The sequence below is a fragment of the Ursus maritimus genome, unplaced genomic scaffold (genome assembly GCF_017311325.1).
Source record: "Ursus maritimus isolate PB19 unplaced genomic scaffold, ASM1731132v1 scaffold_17, whole genome shotgun sequence".
Lineage (NCBI taxonomy): Eukaryota > Metazoa > Chordata > Mammalia > Carnivora > Ursidae > Ursus > Ursus maritimus.
In genome coordinates, this window is record NW_024424119.1 from 38,073,761 (window position 1) to 38,090,802 (window position 17,042).

A 17,042-nucleotide genomic window follows, 5' to 3' on the forward strand; every position below is an offset into this window, starting at 1 on the left:
AGCCTGGGCCTGTGCCCTGTGTTGCTCCTGACTCTGACCTCTGGTCTTCCTTTGATTTTGCAAACCTTTCATTCCAATGGCCTGGCTTATCCCTCTTTGCCTACCTGACTGTCACACTCGACTTTCCATTCACTGGTTCACTTTAGATCCTGTGGGCCAAGTTTCTGACTGCAGTCTCCCCCTACCATCCCTTCTGTTTGAACACACATATACACCCCCATGCACACCACTGATTGAATCAACCTCTCACAGTATTAAGAACCTGGGCCCTTACCCTGAAGTGCTTTTGTAACATCCCATGCGAAGTTCAGTATAAGCGTGGTAAGTTATGTTCCAAAAAAAAAAAAAAAAAAATCCAGATGCTGTGTTATGCCTCACAAACAATTTTGCTTTCATGTTTAATGACTGAATGTTTATAGTGACTCATCCGGAGCGCCCAGAGTCAAAGTTAGGTGGAATATTTCCTTAGGCATTCCCAGCACTATGAGTGAGAATGTAAATTTGAGAATATCTTTTACATTGAGAAACTCTTATCTAAAGTCAGCGAGTTATATACAAATGAAACCTACTGCGTAAATAATGAGTAACGGGGTATTTCAGGAAGCTTGGCTCGTGTCTACAGACTTTACCTGTATCCACTCTCACATGAATATGATGCAGTAGAAAGGTAGGTAAGCCCACTCAAAATATATTTCCCGTTATTTATGCTTTCAGGGCTAGAACACTTGACCAGTTCACACACAGGAAGAGGATGACTCCAAGAACCACTAGCAAGACAGGATGATTCTTTGTCACCATTCAGCGTATATCCTTTATTACACCTAAAGAGGATAAAGGGCAATTACTGAATATAATTTGCTTTATTTTGCATAATTTTATCAGTGCCAAAACCTTTAAAAATATTAAGAATTTACACTTTACAATTTATTGGAGGAGTTCTTTTTTTTCTACTGAAATAGCGCTTTGAAATTATTGTTTTCCAAGGCTGAATACTACACAGCTTCCCTGTAGGGAACTTGCTGAGTGATAAGTAGAAAAATTAAGAGTTTGGCTTACCCCCAGTTTATGTCATGGATTAGTAGCTGCAAACAAAAATTCCTAGTTTGAGAATGGTCTGGTTTAGTATGAGCGCCTAAGCCAAAGCTCCAGCTTATAACCAAGAACATTTCTTAGCTCGCAGGGCCTTCCTCCGTGGCACCCGTTCTGGAGCACCTCTAGGATGCTGGTGACAATGATAAGTTACTTGTCAAGGGATGTAAGGAGTCCAGATAGGACTGCCACCATGAGGTTATTGGACTTGGTTCCTTCGTACTACACATAATTCAATGAATTCCATATTAATTAAAAACCATCCTCTGGGATTCTTCTTCTCCCTTTCTTTCAGTTTTGGATCACAGCCAGCACACCATCAACAACTTCTACCATGTAGTTTAAATCTTACACACTTACCTATATGTTACTTTACTGCCGTAGGTAAATGCTGATCCATCAATGCCGCCATTTTCTGGAACAGCAGGTGCGCCACAGTAAACAGCTAGAAGGTGGAAAGACAAAAGAAGCATTGCTTTTTCACTGGTGTGTACAAAAATCTCTGAAAGCTCAGGGGCAGCTCTAAGTTATCTCGATGCGTTTAAAGATGAGCCTGATAGTTGGGTTTTAAATACAAAGAATATTGATACAACCTAACACATGACATGTCTATACCTTAAAGTTTTAGTATTGCCAAACACCATGAACCCGGGGGAATTTGCGAAACATACCTTTGCAATATGGTAAGGGATGACTCCATTCTCCAGACTCCAAACACGTGATTTTGGTTACTCCCAACAGCTGGTAACCTTCCTCACACGAAAATGTGACTTGGGCGCCCAGTGTATAAACCTCACCAGAAGAGTGGCCATTTTCTGGATTTCCTGGAGCCTTACATTTAATAGGTTCTTGAAAGAGAGAAAAAGGTTTGTGGGGCAATGAGGGGTGTTCGCACAACCATGCAGGGTCTCATAGCAAAAGAATTTCACTACAGTTAAAGTACCAGTTAAATCTTGGGGGGGAAAAAAAACTTTGGAAGGGAGATACAGGAAGGCCTGGGATACACTGGACGTTAGACCAGAACATACATTTAATAGGCATTTAAACTACAGTATTTTGAAACACGGTGACTAACAAAAATATACAAAATTTATCTGGCTGAAAGGGAGTTGTTTATTGGGAAGTAGTGGTGGTGCCAGGACTTTTACTAGAAGAACTTAGGTCCTCCTACCTCCCCCAACTTCATGTCTACTTTTTAAAAAGCAATTGGCTTTCTATCAAATTGATGTAAAGGCTTTACCCTAGGCAGATTTGAGAAAAATTCCCAGCCTCCCTTTCCAAACAGACTATGGATCAGAAATCCCTCCTATGTGCAAATTTGGGGTTGGTCACCACTTCCAGGAAGAGAAATAAGCTAAAGGGATATTTAGGACTAGAGTTGGATATGCGTAAATATAATTCTTGAATTATCAAAAAGGGAAGATACATTGATTCAATCTTTCTGAAGGTCATTCTGGCCATATAAGTCAAGGGCTTTATTTGTATTTATTTTTATTTTTTAATTAATTATTTTTTTGAGGTGGGGGGAGGGGCAGAGGGAGAGAGAGAATCTTAAGCAGGCTCCACACCCAGCACGGAGCCTGATGCTGGGCTCACTGTCAGGACCCTGAGATCATGACCTGAGCCAAAATCAAGAGCCAGACGCTTATCGTACTGAGCCACCCAGGCACCCCAGAAATCAAGGATTTTACATATTTTTAAAAGATTTATTTATTTATTTGAGAGAGAAAAAGCACGAGTTGGGGAGGTGCCGAAGGAGGGAGAGAGAGAGAAAGAGAGAGAGAATCTCCAGCACACTCCGAGCTGAGTGTGGAGTCTGACACGGGGCTCGATACTGCAACCCTAAGATCATGACTTGAGCTGAAATCTCAAGAGTTGGACGGTTAACTGACTGCGCCACCCAGGCGCCCGATAAGTCAGGGACTATAAGTAAATGCCATCATGAGACTTGATTTTGAGACTTTCTCTTTACTTTCTATTTTCTGGGAGTTGGGCCTGTATCATCAAAGTTATCACAAAACCTACAGATGTGGTAAGGGAAGATGTCAATTTTTTTCAAGAACATAATTCTGTGTGGCTGAGGCAGAGGAAACACACTGATGGTGAAGTATCTTCTTTGCGCTGATGGAGGCCATAGAGGCCAGTGGATACATTTCTAAATCCCCTCTGTTATTCCCGCACTGCAGAGATGTTGCTTCAACATTCTGGTGATACGGCTGGCCCTCAGTTTTACTTTTCAGAGACTGGGAAGTTGGGAGAGGCACAACGCTAATTTAAAACTCCTTTCGTTGTTACTTACACGTCTTTTTTAAAGATGGTTTTTTATCTTCTTCGCCTGTCCTTTGTACTTGAACATACTGTTGTATTTTTAAATAACATACATTTGAAATATATACTTAAATAAAAAAAATTAATAAACTTCCCAATTATCCATGTACTAGTTACCTGCACAGTGTTTACCATCTCCTGTGTGGGGTGGGATACATGAGCAAACGTAGGATCCATTTGTATTCAGGCAGGAAGCATACTCACTACAATCTGGCCCAACTGCACATTCATCAACGTCTAAAATGAAGACAGCTTACAGGTAGTGAAGTTGATTGATTTTTTTCTTATGTATCAAATACTTGTTTTTACTTTCAAGTCGTTACATATCGCTTAATGTGTAACACTACAGGTATTTGCATAGAGTGAAAATACACTACAGTAAATACAGTAGTCATGATCACATTGCAGACAAACAATAAAAGCTATTACTCTCCCACTTTATAGGTGGTAAGTAGAAGAACAGAGATAGATGAAAATAGTCTTAATATTGAGCCTGGTAACAATTCCAAATATTTCTGGCACCTCTAGGGACAGCTGCTTTGTCACTGTGGCTTGCCCAGAGCTTACTGGGATGACCTGAAGTTAACAAAGGAATGTCACAAGAAAGCCTCAGGAATTTGGGAAGATTGTCTCCCAGGGAGCTAGAATAAACCCAGACAGTATTGCCAAGATTTATCTCACCAAGGCATGATGGTGCAATGCCATTCCAGCTCCCGTTATCTGTACAGAACATCCTTGAATCACCCAACAAATAGTAGCCATGGTTGCATTGGTAGGTCACTGTGCTGCCAGCATGGAAATCCTCAGCTGCATAAAAGCCATTCTCCAGAGTGGGGGGCACCCCACAGCTAATGCCTGTAATGTGGCCAGGAAGAGTACAAGGACATGAGGAGCGAAATGCTCAAAGCACATTTTATTTACATTAAGCTAGCAGTTCAGCGAAGAGGGACTTTCTCATTGCGCGTGAACACAGATCCAGGGCCCCGGAGGGGTGGCACAGGCTGTAGCCATACCTGCGCCCTCGGCAACCAGCAGACGGTCTGGCTCAGAGTGAGCATGCGATTCATTAATTAAAATAAAATTTGTATGAAGGTCCTGCTAGACACCGTCACAGGTGCTGAAGTCATGAACCAAAGATGTAAACTCCAGCCTTGTGGAGCCTACTATCTAGTGGGACTAGGGAAACGAGCCACAGAGAAATACATACATCAGTGAGAACAGATGCTATGGAGGGACTGTGCTGATGGCACTCACTAATAAAGCAGTCTGCTTCCACCCAACCCTCACTTTGCATTTCCCTACTGTGCTTTATCTTTCTCCATAGCCCTTACTTCTGGCCCTTGTTCTTATTTACTGTAAATAAACAATATTGTTATTTCCTCTCTCTCCTATTTCAGTGTAAACTCCACAAAGGAGACTTTCTTCCAACTGCTGCATCGCTAGAACATAGATCGCTGTCTAGCACATAGTAGGTGGTTTTAAAATTGCTGAATAAATACATGACTGGATGCACCCAACTCGAGAGGGCTTTTCCTGTTTCCTACCCAGCCGTAACCCGTCTCTCTTGGGGCTCCAGCTCCCAGCTCTGTCTCCCCTTCCCATCCAGTTCCCTATTCCACCTGGGGTGCAGCCACAGGGCTGGTCTCTCTTCATCACCCATCTCCCTCATAAAGAGGGAACTATTCAATGAAGATTTGCGTGTTTACTCCTGTGGTGTAGTTAGCTTTTATCTAGCATTCCTGAAAAATGTCGCTATGCTCCGACATCTGTCAGGAGCTCCTGAAATGCCTTCCACAGAGACAGCTCACGTTCGCAGTGGGGCAGTGGCTGTGTCCACTGTCCTTGATTCAGACAGTACTGCACAGGGTTCCCGACCATCTGGAAGCCTGGATCACAGAACACACTGATTTTGGAGCCTGGCCTTAAGTCTGCCGATGTAGTTCGCAGGTGAGGTACCAATCCTTCCAAAGGCGGGCAATCTGCGGGCAAAGCACACAGGCACAGGGCTTGTCAGCACCCCCGTGGCAGCATCGCCAGCTAAGAGCCTCAACTCACGTGTTGCGCCAGCATCTGAGAGCCACTCTACTGCTCCTAAAACACGGTGATATATGACCAGATCCCTGGCAAGCGAAATGACTAGAAAAAACTGAGTCCACTACTTTTCCTCTTTCTGCAGAAGGCAGCCGAGTATTTTTTTTAAGGAAAAAGTGGTATTTAAGGAATATTAATGAAATGTACTTATAAGTTGTCAAAACCCATGAATTCTAGGACACCTGCAGAAACGCCCTCAAATACATTGAATTGTATGATCATTCAGAGTTTGATTATTCGGTGTGAGGACTGTCATGCCCATTGCTTTTCTCCCTGTGCTACCTGCCCCTAGACGGCCGCTAGGAAGTACCAAGTTGCGAGTACCCCTCCTCATACAGGAGGATAGGGCTTCGGTGGCATTTGAAAAAGAAACCGTATTCTTTCTCTCATCCTATTTTCCTAACCTTATTTTACCATTGTCCAAGTTTTCTCCACAGTGAATTTTGTACTCTCCAATACAGCATGTATTTAAGGATGAAAAAACTAAATCCTTTGGATAAATGTAGTGTAAAGGTGAATTACTAGCTAAACAATAGACTGACAGGGACGCATTACTTGACCAACAGTGAATTTTGAATTGTCTCCTTTTGCAGGAAAGTCTTGGGAGTAGTCAAGAGATAGCAGTTTACAGAAGAACATTCTAACCAGAACAGAATATGCTCTTGTAATTGATCTTCACTTTCCCCACAACTCCAGACAGGAAATCAGGCCAGGCTAACACATTTCCTTTCTTGAGTTCCTCTGGGCATGAGGTAGCCAGTGATTTCACCTGAAAGTTTAAACACACGTCTTTAGATAAACCTTATTTGTTTCAGTATGACAGAGTTATTACATCTTAATTGTGTCCCCTTGAAAACACTCACAGTTCTGGGGGGAGGATGGTGAAGGGAAGGAGGCTTTTGTACAGTATGATTTCAGGGGTAACAGATAAGTAAGTCTCTTCCCTCCCTCTCTCTCCTCCACCCTCATCCTCCCCTCTCCCAAGTATGTCAGTTGCCAGATAGTCTGGAATTCTCCACAGAGAATTTCTTGTCTAAAGCTCTGCAGTTTATTGAGGTGTTGTAGAGGTTCCCCACACCTCATTCTCCTGTCTTCTGCCTCTGTCTAGAGGTGGGTAAACTGAGGCCTGGATAAGTTCTGCCACTATAATAATAAGGGTAGACATTTAGAAACCCTCGCTATGTGGCAAACAAGACCACGACTATACGTGCCGTGTTGTGTGTGATCGTGACGAAACTCTACTATGCTATCTGTTCATCTTTCACAGATAAGAACACTGAAGCTTAGAGAGATGGAGTAACATGTTCAAAATCAGCATGACAAGGCTGTGGTAGAACTGGGATTTGAACCCAGGCTTTAACCACTGGTTCCTCTGTTACTCTCTAAGCATAATCTTAGAGCCAGCCCTCAATTTCTGCCTCTTTAGTCAGAGGGATGTGAATTTCCAGCTTGGAAATTACAAGGTATCCTAAAATAATCATGTCTAATAAAATTTAAAAGCATCACCAAGAAACTGAAAAGGGCATTCACCGAAAGTGACTGCAGATAACCTCTGCCTAGCTTAGTCTACGACCATAGCATCAAATGACATTGGTGGTCAGGTCTGAAAACCCAGAGGTTGCGGGAAGATATGGCATCATTAGTCTGTTCACATTTTCACTAGGTTTGTACCTTTGCATCTCATTACTGTCATACACTGAAAATGGAATTGACCTGCTGTGGAGACAGGACATAGTCCCAGAGGTTCAGCTGGCTTATGGAGCCCACAAAAGACTCAGCGGGGTTGAATCCCTCTCCTTTTTGGTCCTGCTCTTGCCCAACAACTAATGCACCACCACCTAAGGAGAGGAGAGAAATAAGGAGGAAAACTGACTTCACGACTGTCATTCCAAAAATGCTAACTTAACGAAAGTACTGCCAATATAAAGGTATCAGGGAAAACTGTCGAAAAACCAAATTACCTATATTTACTGCATGTTTTACCTGTAGGGACAAATTCAATATTTTATCTAGAGCAACCTAAAAAATAGTCGGAGAGGGTTTAGAATATTATATCAGATTTACAAACATTTAACTATAAAAACTGCACATATACATATGTGCATGTAATATTTTATGCCAACAAAACTTGTGAGTTCTATTTTGCCTCCCTTCTTCTAGGAAGTTACCCTCCATGACAGACTACCAGCAGCTGCTCTTCATTTTCTTCTTCTAAACCCTGAAATGCTTAAATTTCTATCACCAATTCCAAGGCAACATCTAAATTTGCCAGTGACTATCTCATTGCCAAATTCAACGGAAACTTTCATATTCACCCCTGGTGATTTCTCTCTATCATCGGTTCCTACTGGGCCATTCTGGTCTATTAAACTGTCCTTCCTGGATGTACTGGATGGTCTGTGTTTGCCCCTCCAGAGATACCTTGCTTTGTGCCCCCAAAGGTTGACACCACCTTGTTGCCTTGTTCCTCTGGCTTCTGTTTATACCTGGCCAATGGAAGGACCAACCCGAGGTAAGAAAGTAGGATGAAAGAGAAGTTTAATTTCCTGGATACCTTCCTCCCAGGCAAGGTTTAGGTTTGCCTAAATTCTCGCAACAACTCCCCCTCCTTGTCACTTTGGGCCCATCTCTTGACAATATTCCATTGTCACTAGTCATGGGTGTTTTACTGTCATATTTTGGTTCTCTTAATCCTGCCCACACCTTTGAAAATTGACCCTTCCTTAAACTCTCTTTAGATCTCCTTCTTGGGGGTGCCACCTGTTTCCTGCCAGGGGCTGGGTGATTACACTTTCTTTTCATGAAGTCATTCTTTACTTGTTCTCCTTGAATCTTTGTGCTCATTCTGTCTCTCTTCTCCACCTGTCTTTTAAGAAGCTGATGCGCCCAGGCTTCCACTCCTGGCCTTCGCTCTTCTTCAACAACTCCCCATCTGATTTCACTTACCTGCCAATCGATATATGTAGAACCCCTTTTCATGATTTCCCAAGCTATGTCCTTTTCTTATTAAAGTAATCATAAAAAATTAATACACACACAAAAGGAAATTTGAAAAAATAAAGCATAAGGAATTCCTCTTATCCAGAAAAAAAATCATTTAACGGTTTTGTGTATTTCCTCCTAGGTTTTATTTTTATTATTTTTTTAGTATATGTGTTTGTGTGTGAGTGAGAGATTTTAAAACACATGACTCAGGATCATACTATATATGATGTTTGAATCTGGCTTTTCTTCTTGGACATGCTCTCATTTCATGAGTTTTAATAGCTGTTTTATGTATGAATGCACAATAATCCATACTTTGCTTAATTAACGAATTAGTTAATTAAACAGCCACTTCCTATTGGATACTGGAGTTGTTTCCAAATTTGGTACTAAAGTATCACCGAGATCAATATATTGATACATGAGTATTTATTCAGATCATTGATAATTTCCTTTAATCCAATTCTTGGTAGTTGAATTGTTGATTGCATACCAAGGGTTTCTCTAAGGTTCTTGATGAAAGTTTCTAAATTGCTTCCCAGAAAGGTTTATCAATTTTCATACCAGCACTCGAAAGTGTCTGCTGCACTGAGTCCTTGCCAATCACATCCTATCACTAAAAACAACTTGGTCAATTTGACATAAAGTGGAATCAACCTATGTTTTTTAGTTGAATGTATTCCTGTGATTAGAATTCAGACCCAATATGTCTAAAATCAAGTAGAAATTCTTCCTTCATCCCTAATCCCTGCTCTGATAATTGTCCTTTTTCCTAGAATTCCTCTCTCAGCTAACAGACTCTTCAACGGACCTAGTCACCCAAACGGAAGCCAGCCATTCACTAAGCTCTGTCAACTGGAGCTCTGCAATACTTGTGGACCCAATTCATTCTTACTCCTGGGGTCAACAACCATCTCCTTGGGTGGCTACTAGTACAGTCTGTGTTTTATTTTCCTATCTCTTTAACTTACTTTCACTCTGCTATCAGGGTTTAATTTTTTTTAAAGCTAGAAATGCTTTTTTTTTTTTTACCATAAAGGAAATATATGTTCATTATGAAATACGGGAAAAGAATAAAGAAGAAAATAAAAGCCACCTGCAATCCCACTATTCAGAGAAGAGATAGCTGAAAGCAAGAATACTTAAATTAAACACAAAAAGGAACCACCACCCCACTTCACCTGAAAATGTCACTTCTTGTTGAAACATTTTTAACATTTCCTTATTTACTACAGGGAACCTCCGACCTCTCCTCTTCATAAAAGACAGATGGTATTAGCAGTGCTCCAGCTTATACACTGGATATACTTGTGTCCTATGTATACAGTCGCAAAAGAAAACAAGCAACCAAAATATACCAGCAATTCCTCTCCTCCTTGGAGGACAGTTTACTAACCTTCCGTGGCTAGTTAGCTCAGCCTGCATCTTGCTAGTCTTACCCTAAGTCCCCAAATGCATTTCTTACACAGAGAGTCACACAGCTCACCTAGAAAAAGCCTGTCACAATTCACAGTCTGGGTAATCAGGGAGTAGAAAAATGGAGAAACCAAGGACAACAAAGATAGCAAACTTGATGTTCATCTAAGTGCCACCATGTCTGGCATCTAACAGAATGATATTCCTTTAGCTAAGACATACCAGGTATGGGTGAACCAACAGAGAGGCCCACACCACCATCAGATAGTTTCCCATCGATATAGACTTTCCAGGCTCCATCAGCACTCCTCCAAGTGATTGCAATGTGATGCCAACGGTCATCATTCACGGAGGGACAGTCTGTTATCTTTTCCTTGCCATTCACATAAAGAACCCAGCTGTGAAAAGATTCCAGATAACAGAGTCATCAGTCATATGTCGTAATCTCATCTACGGGGCATGTTACTATTTTTCTCCTTTTTCTTTTCTTTTCTTTTTTGTATGTAAAGCACTTCAAGGAAAACCATTACTTCTTTTTCTCCATTTGGTCATATTTCATAGATGCAGAGCTGGTTTATAAATTACACTTTATTGTTGTTCACTGAAAATTAGCTTATGTTTCTTAAACACGAAGGGGTAGGAAGAAGTTTTAGAATAATGAGAGAAGTTGATCCACGTTGAGATAATTTACCAACTGTCTATTCCGGAGAGAGTGAATCAAGAATGGAAGGAATGAGAGTTGTACAAACATCAGACTGGTTTCCTTCCTTTGGAATGGATGTTTTCCTAAGACCAGGAACAAACTTCAGAGGTCTCACAGAAAGTGAGTTCTGTCTCTGGGTTGCCAAAGCAGTCCCATGGCAGACAAAGTATGTCGATCCGAAGGCAAGCATAATTGGAACCAAATAAAGATGACCAACAACAAGAAGGTTCCAACAACTATGTCACTTTGGGGAATGTCAGAGATACTAAGCAGTTTTAAGTGAAATATCTTCAAAAGCAATTGGAGAAAAAGGAAAAATAAGGGAAAATTGATAAGGAAGATAAAAATTCATTGAATACTTCTCTCCGTATCTTCTTAGTCCTTATTCACAGACGTTTATGGGAAAAAAATGGTATTTTTACAATACTAATTGTTTCCCCTTTGGGTTTTCCCGTTTTCCTTCACTATTCAAGTGGATAACAGGTTCTGTCGTTATATATATTTTGCCTCATGGGAGGTTTGTGCAAATCTCTTGGATATCGTTTTTGAAAGTTCAGGTCCACTAAGAAGAATAGGGTTTGAGGATGGGGAGAGTTCCACCAGAATAGTGAGAGTCCCGTGGACTGAGGAGAGGCAAGAGAGCTCAGTGGGGCCTGCACCTTGCTCAGGAGCAACAGGACAGAAATTTGGGTAGATCTGAGATGAAGAGGCCACCACAGAATCTGTCTAGATTGAAGGTTGGGATTCCACATGGCAAAGAGCTGTGATTCTGAAGGGCCCACAGCGGCTGAGGCAGTTCACAGCCCAGTGATAAGCAGTGTGGACAGAGGACCAGTGGACCAGATGACCAGACTCTGTGGGTTTTCAACAATCTGTGAGAAGCTAAGATAGGAAAAGCACTCAGTAGAGATAGAAGGAGGGAAACAATTGAGATCGGCCTTTCTGACAGCCCAGAGAGATGAGGCCCTGCAGTTGAAGTAATTGATCCAAAGAGAAATAAATATCATCTCGTACACCTGAGTCTGTAGATGGATTCATATTTAATATATGTGTCTCCCATGGGTCAACAATGTCACCGAAGTCCTTGAACCCCTGCAGGCTCTGATAAATAAAAGAAAGAGCACTGGTCATAAGAGTCAGAGTCTGAGGCTTAGCTCTACTACTCCCAGAGTGTGAGATTTGGGGCAAATCATCTAGTGTCTCTGAAACTTTGTCTTGCTACCTATACAACTAGTTCCTCAGGCCTCTGAAGATCAAATGAAGTAACACTTAGCAAATAGCAAAACATAATCCGTGCAAAACATGTTATCACTGAAACTTTGCTTTCTTACAGAACGTGTCCAGATGCTCTGTTTGACCATTGCCACCGCTCTCCTGCTGGAAAACCTGACCCCCTTGCTCTTCTATCTCCCAATCCCCGTGTCAGTTCTAACTTGGTCTCAGGATAAGATCTAGCATATGGCTTTCCTGACATTTCTGCTTACCCATTATAATCGGTCAGGAGGAAGGTATTGTCACTGCCATTCTCAAGTGCATAGGAGATCGGTGTTCCATAATTATTGGTGTCACTGGATTTCATCCAGAATGTGCAGGTTACAGCCCAGAGAGATGGAAGCACACCATCTAGCATGACGTAACCATAGATACCCGAAACTTCAAAATCCAGGTTAAAACCTGAAGACTGGTCTGCAACAAATAAGAAAGGTGTGTCGACCATGGCACTTGGGAGGCATTTTTCAATTGTCTAAGGTAAGCAGTGGATATGCAGTACTATTGTCAAAGAAGCCCATTTCAGTCAATATGATGATGGGAGAAGCAGTGTCAACATTAAACATATATTATTTACAAAATACATAATACATTCTTCTAAGTAAAAGAATCAGTGGGTAACTAAGATAGGGAAAGCACTCAGTAGTGTAAGGAAGCAGAGAAATAGGAACTAGCTGGAAGGAGAGTTGGAACTGGGAAATTAACAAAGACAGGGGACACTAATGCATGTCTGTATGCTGATGGGATGACTCCACAGAGCAGGGGAATTGAGGCTGCAAGAGAAAAAGGGGGGCAACTACAAGGGCCACATTCCACCTCTACTCAAGGCCCTTGTTCTTCCCTATTTCATGTGCAATTCAGCTCTGCCCCAATCCTGCATAGCCCACTCAAGAAAACAAAAGTCCGACAGCTAAAGACTCTAACACCCTGAGAAAGCAGCTTGGCTCTGATTCTCAGACATGTCTGTGGACTCTGAGCTCCTAAATCAAGAGTCCTTTCTAAACACGTAGAAGGTGAAGAGTTCTACTAAATTCCATTTTCTCTTTTTCCCCTCTGAGCTTTATTTTCCTCACCTTTGCTATTGGGGATAATAGTACCTAGTTTGGTGGATGGCTGTCAAGATTAAGTAAGTACACAATACTCAGCATTGTTTTTGGTATGTGGACAGTGCTTGGCACAGGTAAAATGTGACATTGTTATGATCTCATTAGTTTTAGTATTGTTATTAATAACACTGAGCTCATATATACCTGTTTCACACCTGCTGCCTGAAAATCCTGGCTGACATTTACAACTGTATGAGTTTAATTCATCCACACAGGTGGCCTGATTTCTACACGGGTTAGACTGACATTCATTGATGTCTAATTCACAATATGGCCCCGTGAAGCCTGCTGCACACTGGCACCTGAAAGAAAACAAAATGTTATTAACACACAGAAATCCATTAGAGGAAGTCCCCCACTTATGACAACATTGTCTCAAAAGATTTTGAAAATTGAAAGCTCATAGATGCGGAGAATAAACTAGTGGTTGCCAGGGTTGGGGTGGGATGGGAGAAATGGGTGAACTGGGGTTTTGTTTTGTTCTTAGATAAATTGAGTAAACAACTTTGAAATGATGAAACATATTTGCCACATCAAAACAGTGCTTTAACTGTTAGTTACCTTTTTTTTTTTTTAGTTCATTTAATTAAACCGACTTAAGACAATATATATCTGAAGTGTTGTAGTAGCAAAAATAGAGTATGAAGTGGTTCTGGTCCAGGTGAATTCTTATTTACACACTGGGAATTTCTCTCCCCATACAAGTGCTAGGAAAAAATATAAAAAGTGCATATGCTGTTCCAAAGGCTTTAAATATACTACACCAGTCTTTATAACAATGAGGTGACGTTATTATCATTCCCACTTTACAGATGAGTAAACTGTGGCTCAGGGAGGTTAACCTGCCCAAGTCTCTTTGTTACCAAGTGGTAGAGTAGGATTTTAAACCCAATCTACTGCCTTGTTCTTAATCAGTATGCTGTACAGTCTCTGGGGTATGCAACAGACCATTTAAACCTATCGGAATGGAAAATATATCTGATAATGTCAAATGCTGACACAGATGTCATGAACTGGGAAGTCTCACATAGTGAGTAGAACTACAACTTGGCAATGTCAAGGGAAGATGAGGGTTTGCATTCCCAGAGCCTCTATATCCATTTGGACTCACGTGCTCTAGGAAATTATTGCACAGTTGCAAAAGGACACATGTAATGAACATTCATAACAGCATTATTCTACGTGTTTATGAAGAGAAGAATGGGAAAATAAACCATGGTATGATCATTTACTGGAATACTAATCAGCAGTTAAAACAAATAAACTAGAACCAAATGTATCAACCTTGACAACATATAATGTTGAGTGAAAACAAAACCCAAATTACAAAAGGATGTATACAGTATAATACCAATTATGTAACATGTGAAACTATAGTATGCACTGTTTATGTAGTAACATATGAAGTCTGAATGAGAAAGATAAACATCAACTTCAGAACAGTGGTTACCACTGAGGAAGAAGAGGAATGTGCGTGTGTGCGTGTGTGTGTGTGTGTATTGGAGGAACTCCAAAACTATCTATAGAAGGTATTTCCTTAAAACAAAAGATGTGAATCAAATATGGCAAAATACTAAGGTTTGATAATTACCGTGATGAGTGTGTGACTTTTACCGTTCTTGGTAATTCTCTGTATGTCTGAAATATTTTTTAATTAAAAAGTACCTGATACATGATAATTAACATTGCTATTAACATGTTTACATGGGAATCGGTGTTGGGGGGTAGTCTTTACTGAGTTCTCTGTATTCAATGGTAAATCTATTTTGGCTAGAATTTCACTCGTCTTTATCTGCCCATGTTTGATATTCTAGCAATCCAATATCGTTATCTATGAAATAGGTTCACTTTGGTGACAACTAACATTCCCTTTGAATTAGGAGAGTTGACCTTCACCTTTCCTCTAGTTAGGATTTAGACAAATTTGGGACTCATTAATTGTTTTTGACTCTGGGGAGAATTTAGAATTCTTGCTGTTTATCTGGAAATTTCTCATTGCCTGTGGTTAGGCGCTATATGCCAGAAGATGTAAAACGCCTATGAAAAGATGAAACTACACTGCTAAGACTTTGTTTCCACATCAAGAGCGAAGTCTCACCGACAGGATGGGTTGCCTATTTCTTCTGGATCATGCCTTGGCTCTTTGTTGGGGGACAGTCATGAAGGGGGCTGAACCACAAGAGGACTGGGAAATGTTGCAACTGGGGTACTTTTTTTTTTCTTCCTTTTAACTTTTATAAACTTCCAGAGACAGTGGCATGTTGAGGACAATAAAGTTTCCTAAGATTCTGCAAGCAAGACCAGTCTGTCTTTTGTACTGCAGAAGCCACAGACCGTGCAAGGGGATTGGGATGTAATACGGCCGACGTCACACTGATGAAGGAGAGTGTCCATTTTCAAACTGTATTCTCCTGGTACCCCAAGAGCTGCCTCAGAAAGACAAAGTGGGTCTCCTCTACAAATACTACCATTTTCAACCCCCAAAGGTTAGTTTTTATTCTTTTACTTGTTTCCATTCATATTAGATTTCTTATGAACCAAGGGTTACTAAACTAAAAGAAACATTCGAAAACCACAGCCATAGAATGTAGACTGACTCTGTGACAGGTAATGGCACAATTCCTGTTGATGTTAACTAGTGCAAAAACTCCGGCTAAAATATAAAACACTTGACAATGAATTTTGTCTAGTGCTTTGGTATTTGTTTCTGTGTTACTGTGTTTTCTTTCATTGTTTATGACTCCCCAGGTACAGAACGGTGGTTTCCAAATCTGGCCGTGCATCAGAACCATTAGGGAACTTAAAACATATAGGCTGCCTATTTTAAAATTATAGACTCTACCCCAGCCTTTGTGAATCAGAACCTCAGGTGGTGGGGAGAGTCTACTGCAGCCTATCCTTGGGATAGAATTAGGGAGTGGCTGACCTGGGACTTGAAGTCATACTCCATAAAGGCTGCAGAATGACTGAATGGTTGAGAAAATAAAACTGCTGCAAAGAACCAGACGTAGGGCGTTACCTGAAGCTATTGGTGCCATCTTTACAGGTCGCTCCATTTTTGCATGGTTGACTGAGACACTCATCCACGTTTTTTTCACACCGGGTACCCAAAAATCCAGGAGGGCATTTGCACAAGAACCCCCCAACCTGATCTTCACAGACTGCATTATGTAAGCATGGGCTTGACTGGCATTCGTTGACTTCCGTTTCACAGTGCAGGCCTGGGGACGGAGGAGGTGAGAAAGAGCCCAAATGTTAACCCCCCTGGGAAACGAGGATCGAAGCATTGACTTCTTGGAGGGTGTTGCTCCTGACAGATCGGAAAGGAAGCTGAAGAACTTCCGGCCTCTCACACTGGTTTGAGATCCACCCTTGAATGAGCTTTGGCTTTTGTAGCTCATTTTAGGATTGTGTTTTTGATCATTTGCTCTTTTGAGCTTAGGTCTTTCTGAAACTAACATTCGTAATGGACATCTAATTGAGACGATGGTAAAAATAAAACTAGCAGGGGGCGCCTGGGTGGCACAGCGGTTAAGCGTCTGCCTTCGGCTCAGGGCGTGATCCCGGCGTTATGGGATCGAGCCCCACATCAGGCTCCTCCGCTAGGAGCCTGCTTCTTCCTCTCCCACTCCCCCTGCTTGTGTTCCCTCTCTCACCGGCTGTCTCTATCTCTGTCGAATAAATAAATAAAATCTTAAAATAAAATAAAATAAAATAAAACTAGCAAATTTAGTTCAAAATTTTCCTCTGTTTCTTTGACCTTGCATTTTTCCTTCACTCATTTTTGGGGGGAACTCTCTCTTAATAAATTGCATATATACATATATACAATTTATATATATATGATTTATATATATGTATCTATATCATATTGTTTAGCATCTATTTGCAATATGATCTTATATGATTTATTTCCAGTTTTCTTGAATGTTTATCTTAGATATAAACTCCTGTCTTCTCTATGTCTCTTTCTCTTTCTGTCTCCCTTCTCTCTCCCTCTCTTGCTCTCTCACACACACATACACACACACACACACACACACACACACACACAC

General features: G+C 41.1%; 1 protein-coding gene across 1 annotated transcript in view; it reads right to left on the reverse strand.

Annotated features, from left to right (window-relative positions):
* The window catches only part of SVEP1 (sushi, von Willebrand factor type A, EGF and pentraxin domain containing 1), a 186,264-nt gene that overhangs the window by 58,928 nt on the left and 110,294 nt on the right, over positions 1-17,042 (reverse strand). Inside the window, exons 24-35 of the mRNA XM_040631696.1 lie at positions 16,007-16,208; positions 13,132-13,289; positions 12,097-12,298; positions 10,132-10,307; positions 7,222-7,346; positions 6,154-6,277; positions 5,226-5,396; positions 4,099-4,272; positions 3,535-3,654; positions 1,761-1,937; positions 1,450-1,534; positions 630-821 (exon numbers count right to left, since the gene is read on the reverse strand). Coding sequence (XP_040487630.1) covers positions 630-821; positions 1,450-1,534; positions 1,761-1,937; positions 3,535-3,654; positions 4,099-4,272; positions 5,226-5,396; positions 6,154-6,277; positions 7,222-7,346; positions 10,132-10,307; positions 12,097-12,298; positions 13,132-13,289; positions 16,007-16,208 — 1,906 coding nt within the window. The remainder of the gene's footprint in view (positions 1-629; positions 822-1,449; positions 1,535-1,760; positions 1,938-3,534; positions 3,655-4,098; positions 4,273-5,225; positions 5,397-6,153; positions 6,278-7,221; positions 7,347-10,131; positions 10,308-12,096; positions 12,299-13,131; positions 13,290-16,006; positions 16,209-17,042) is intronic.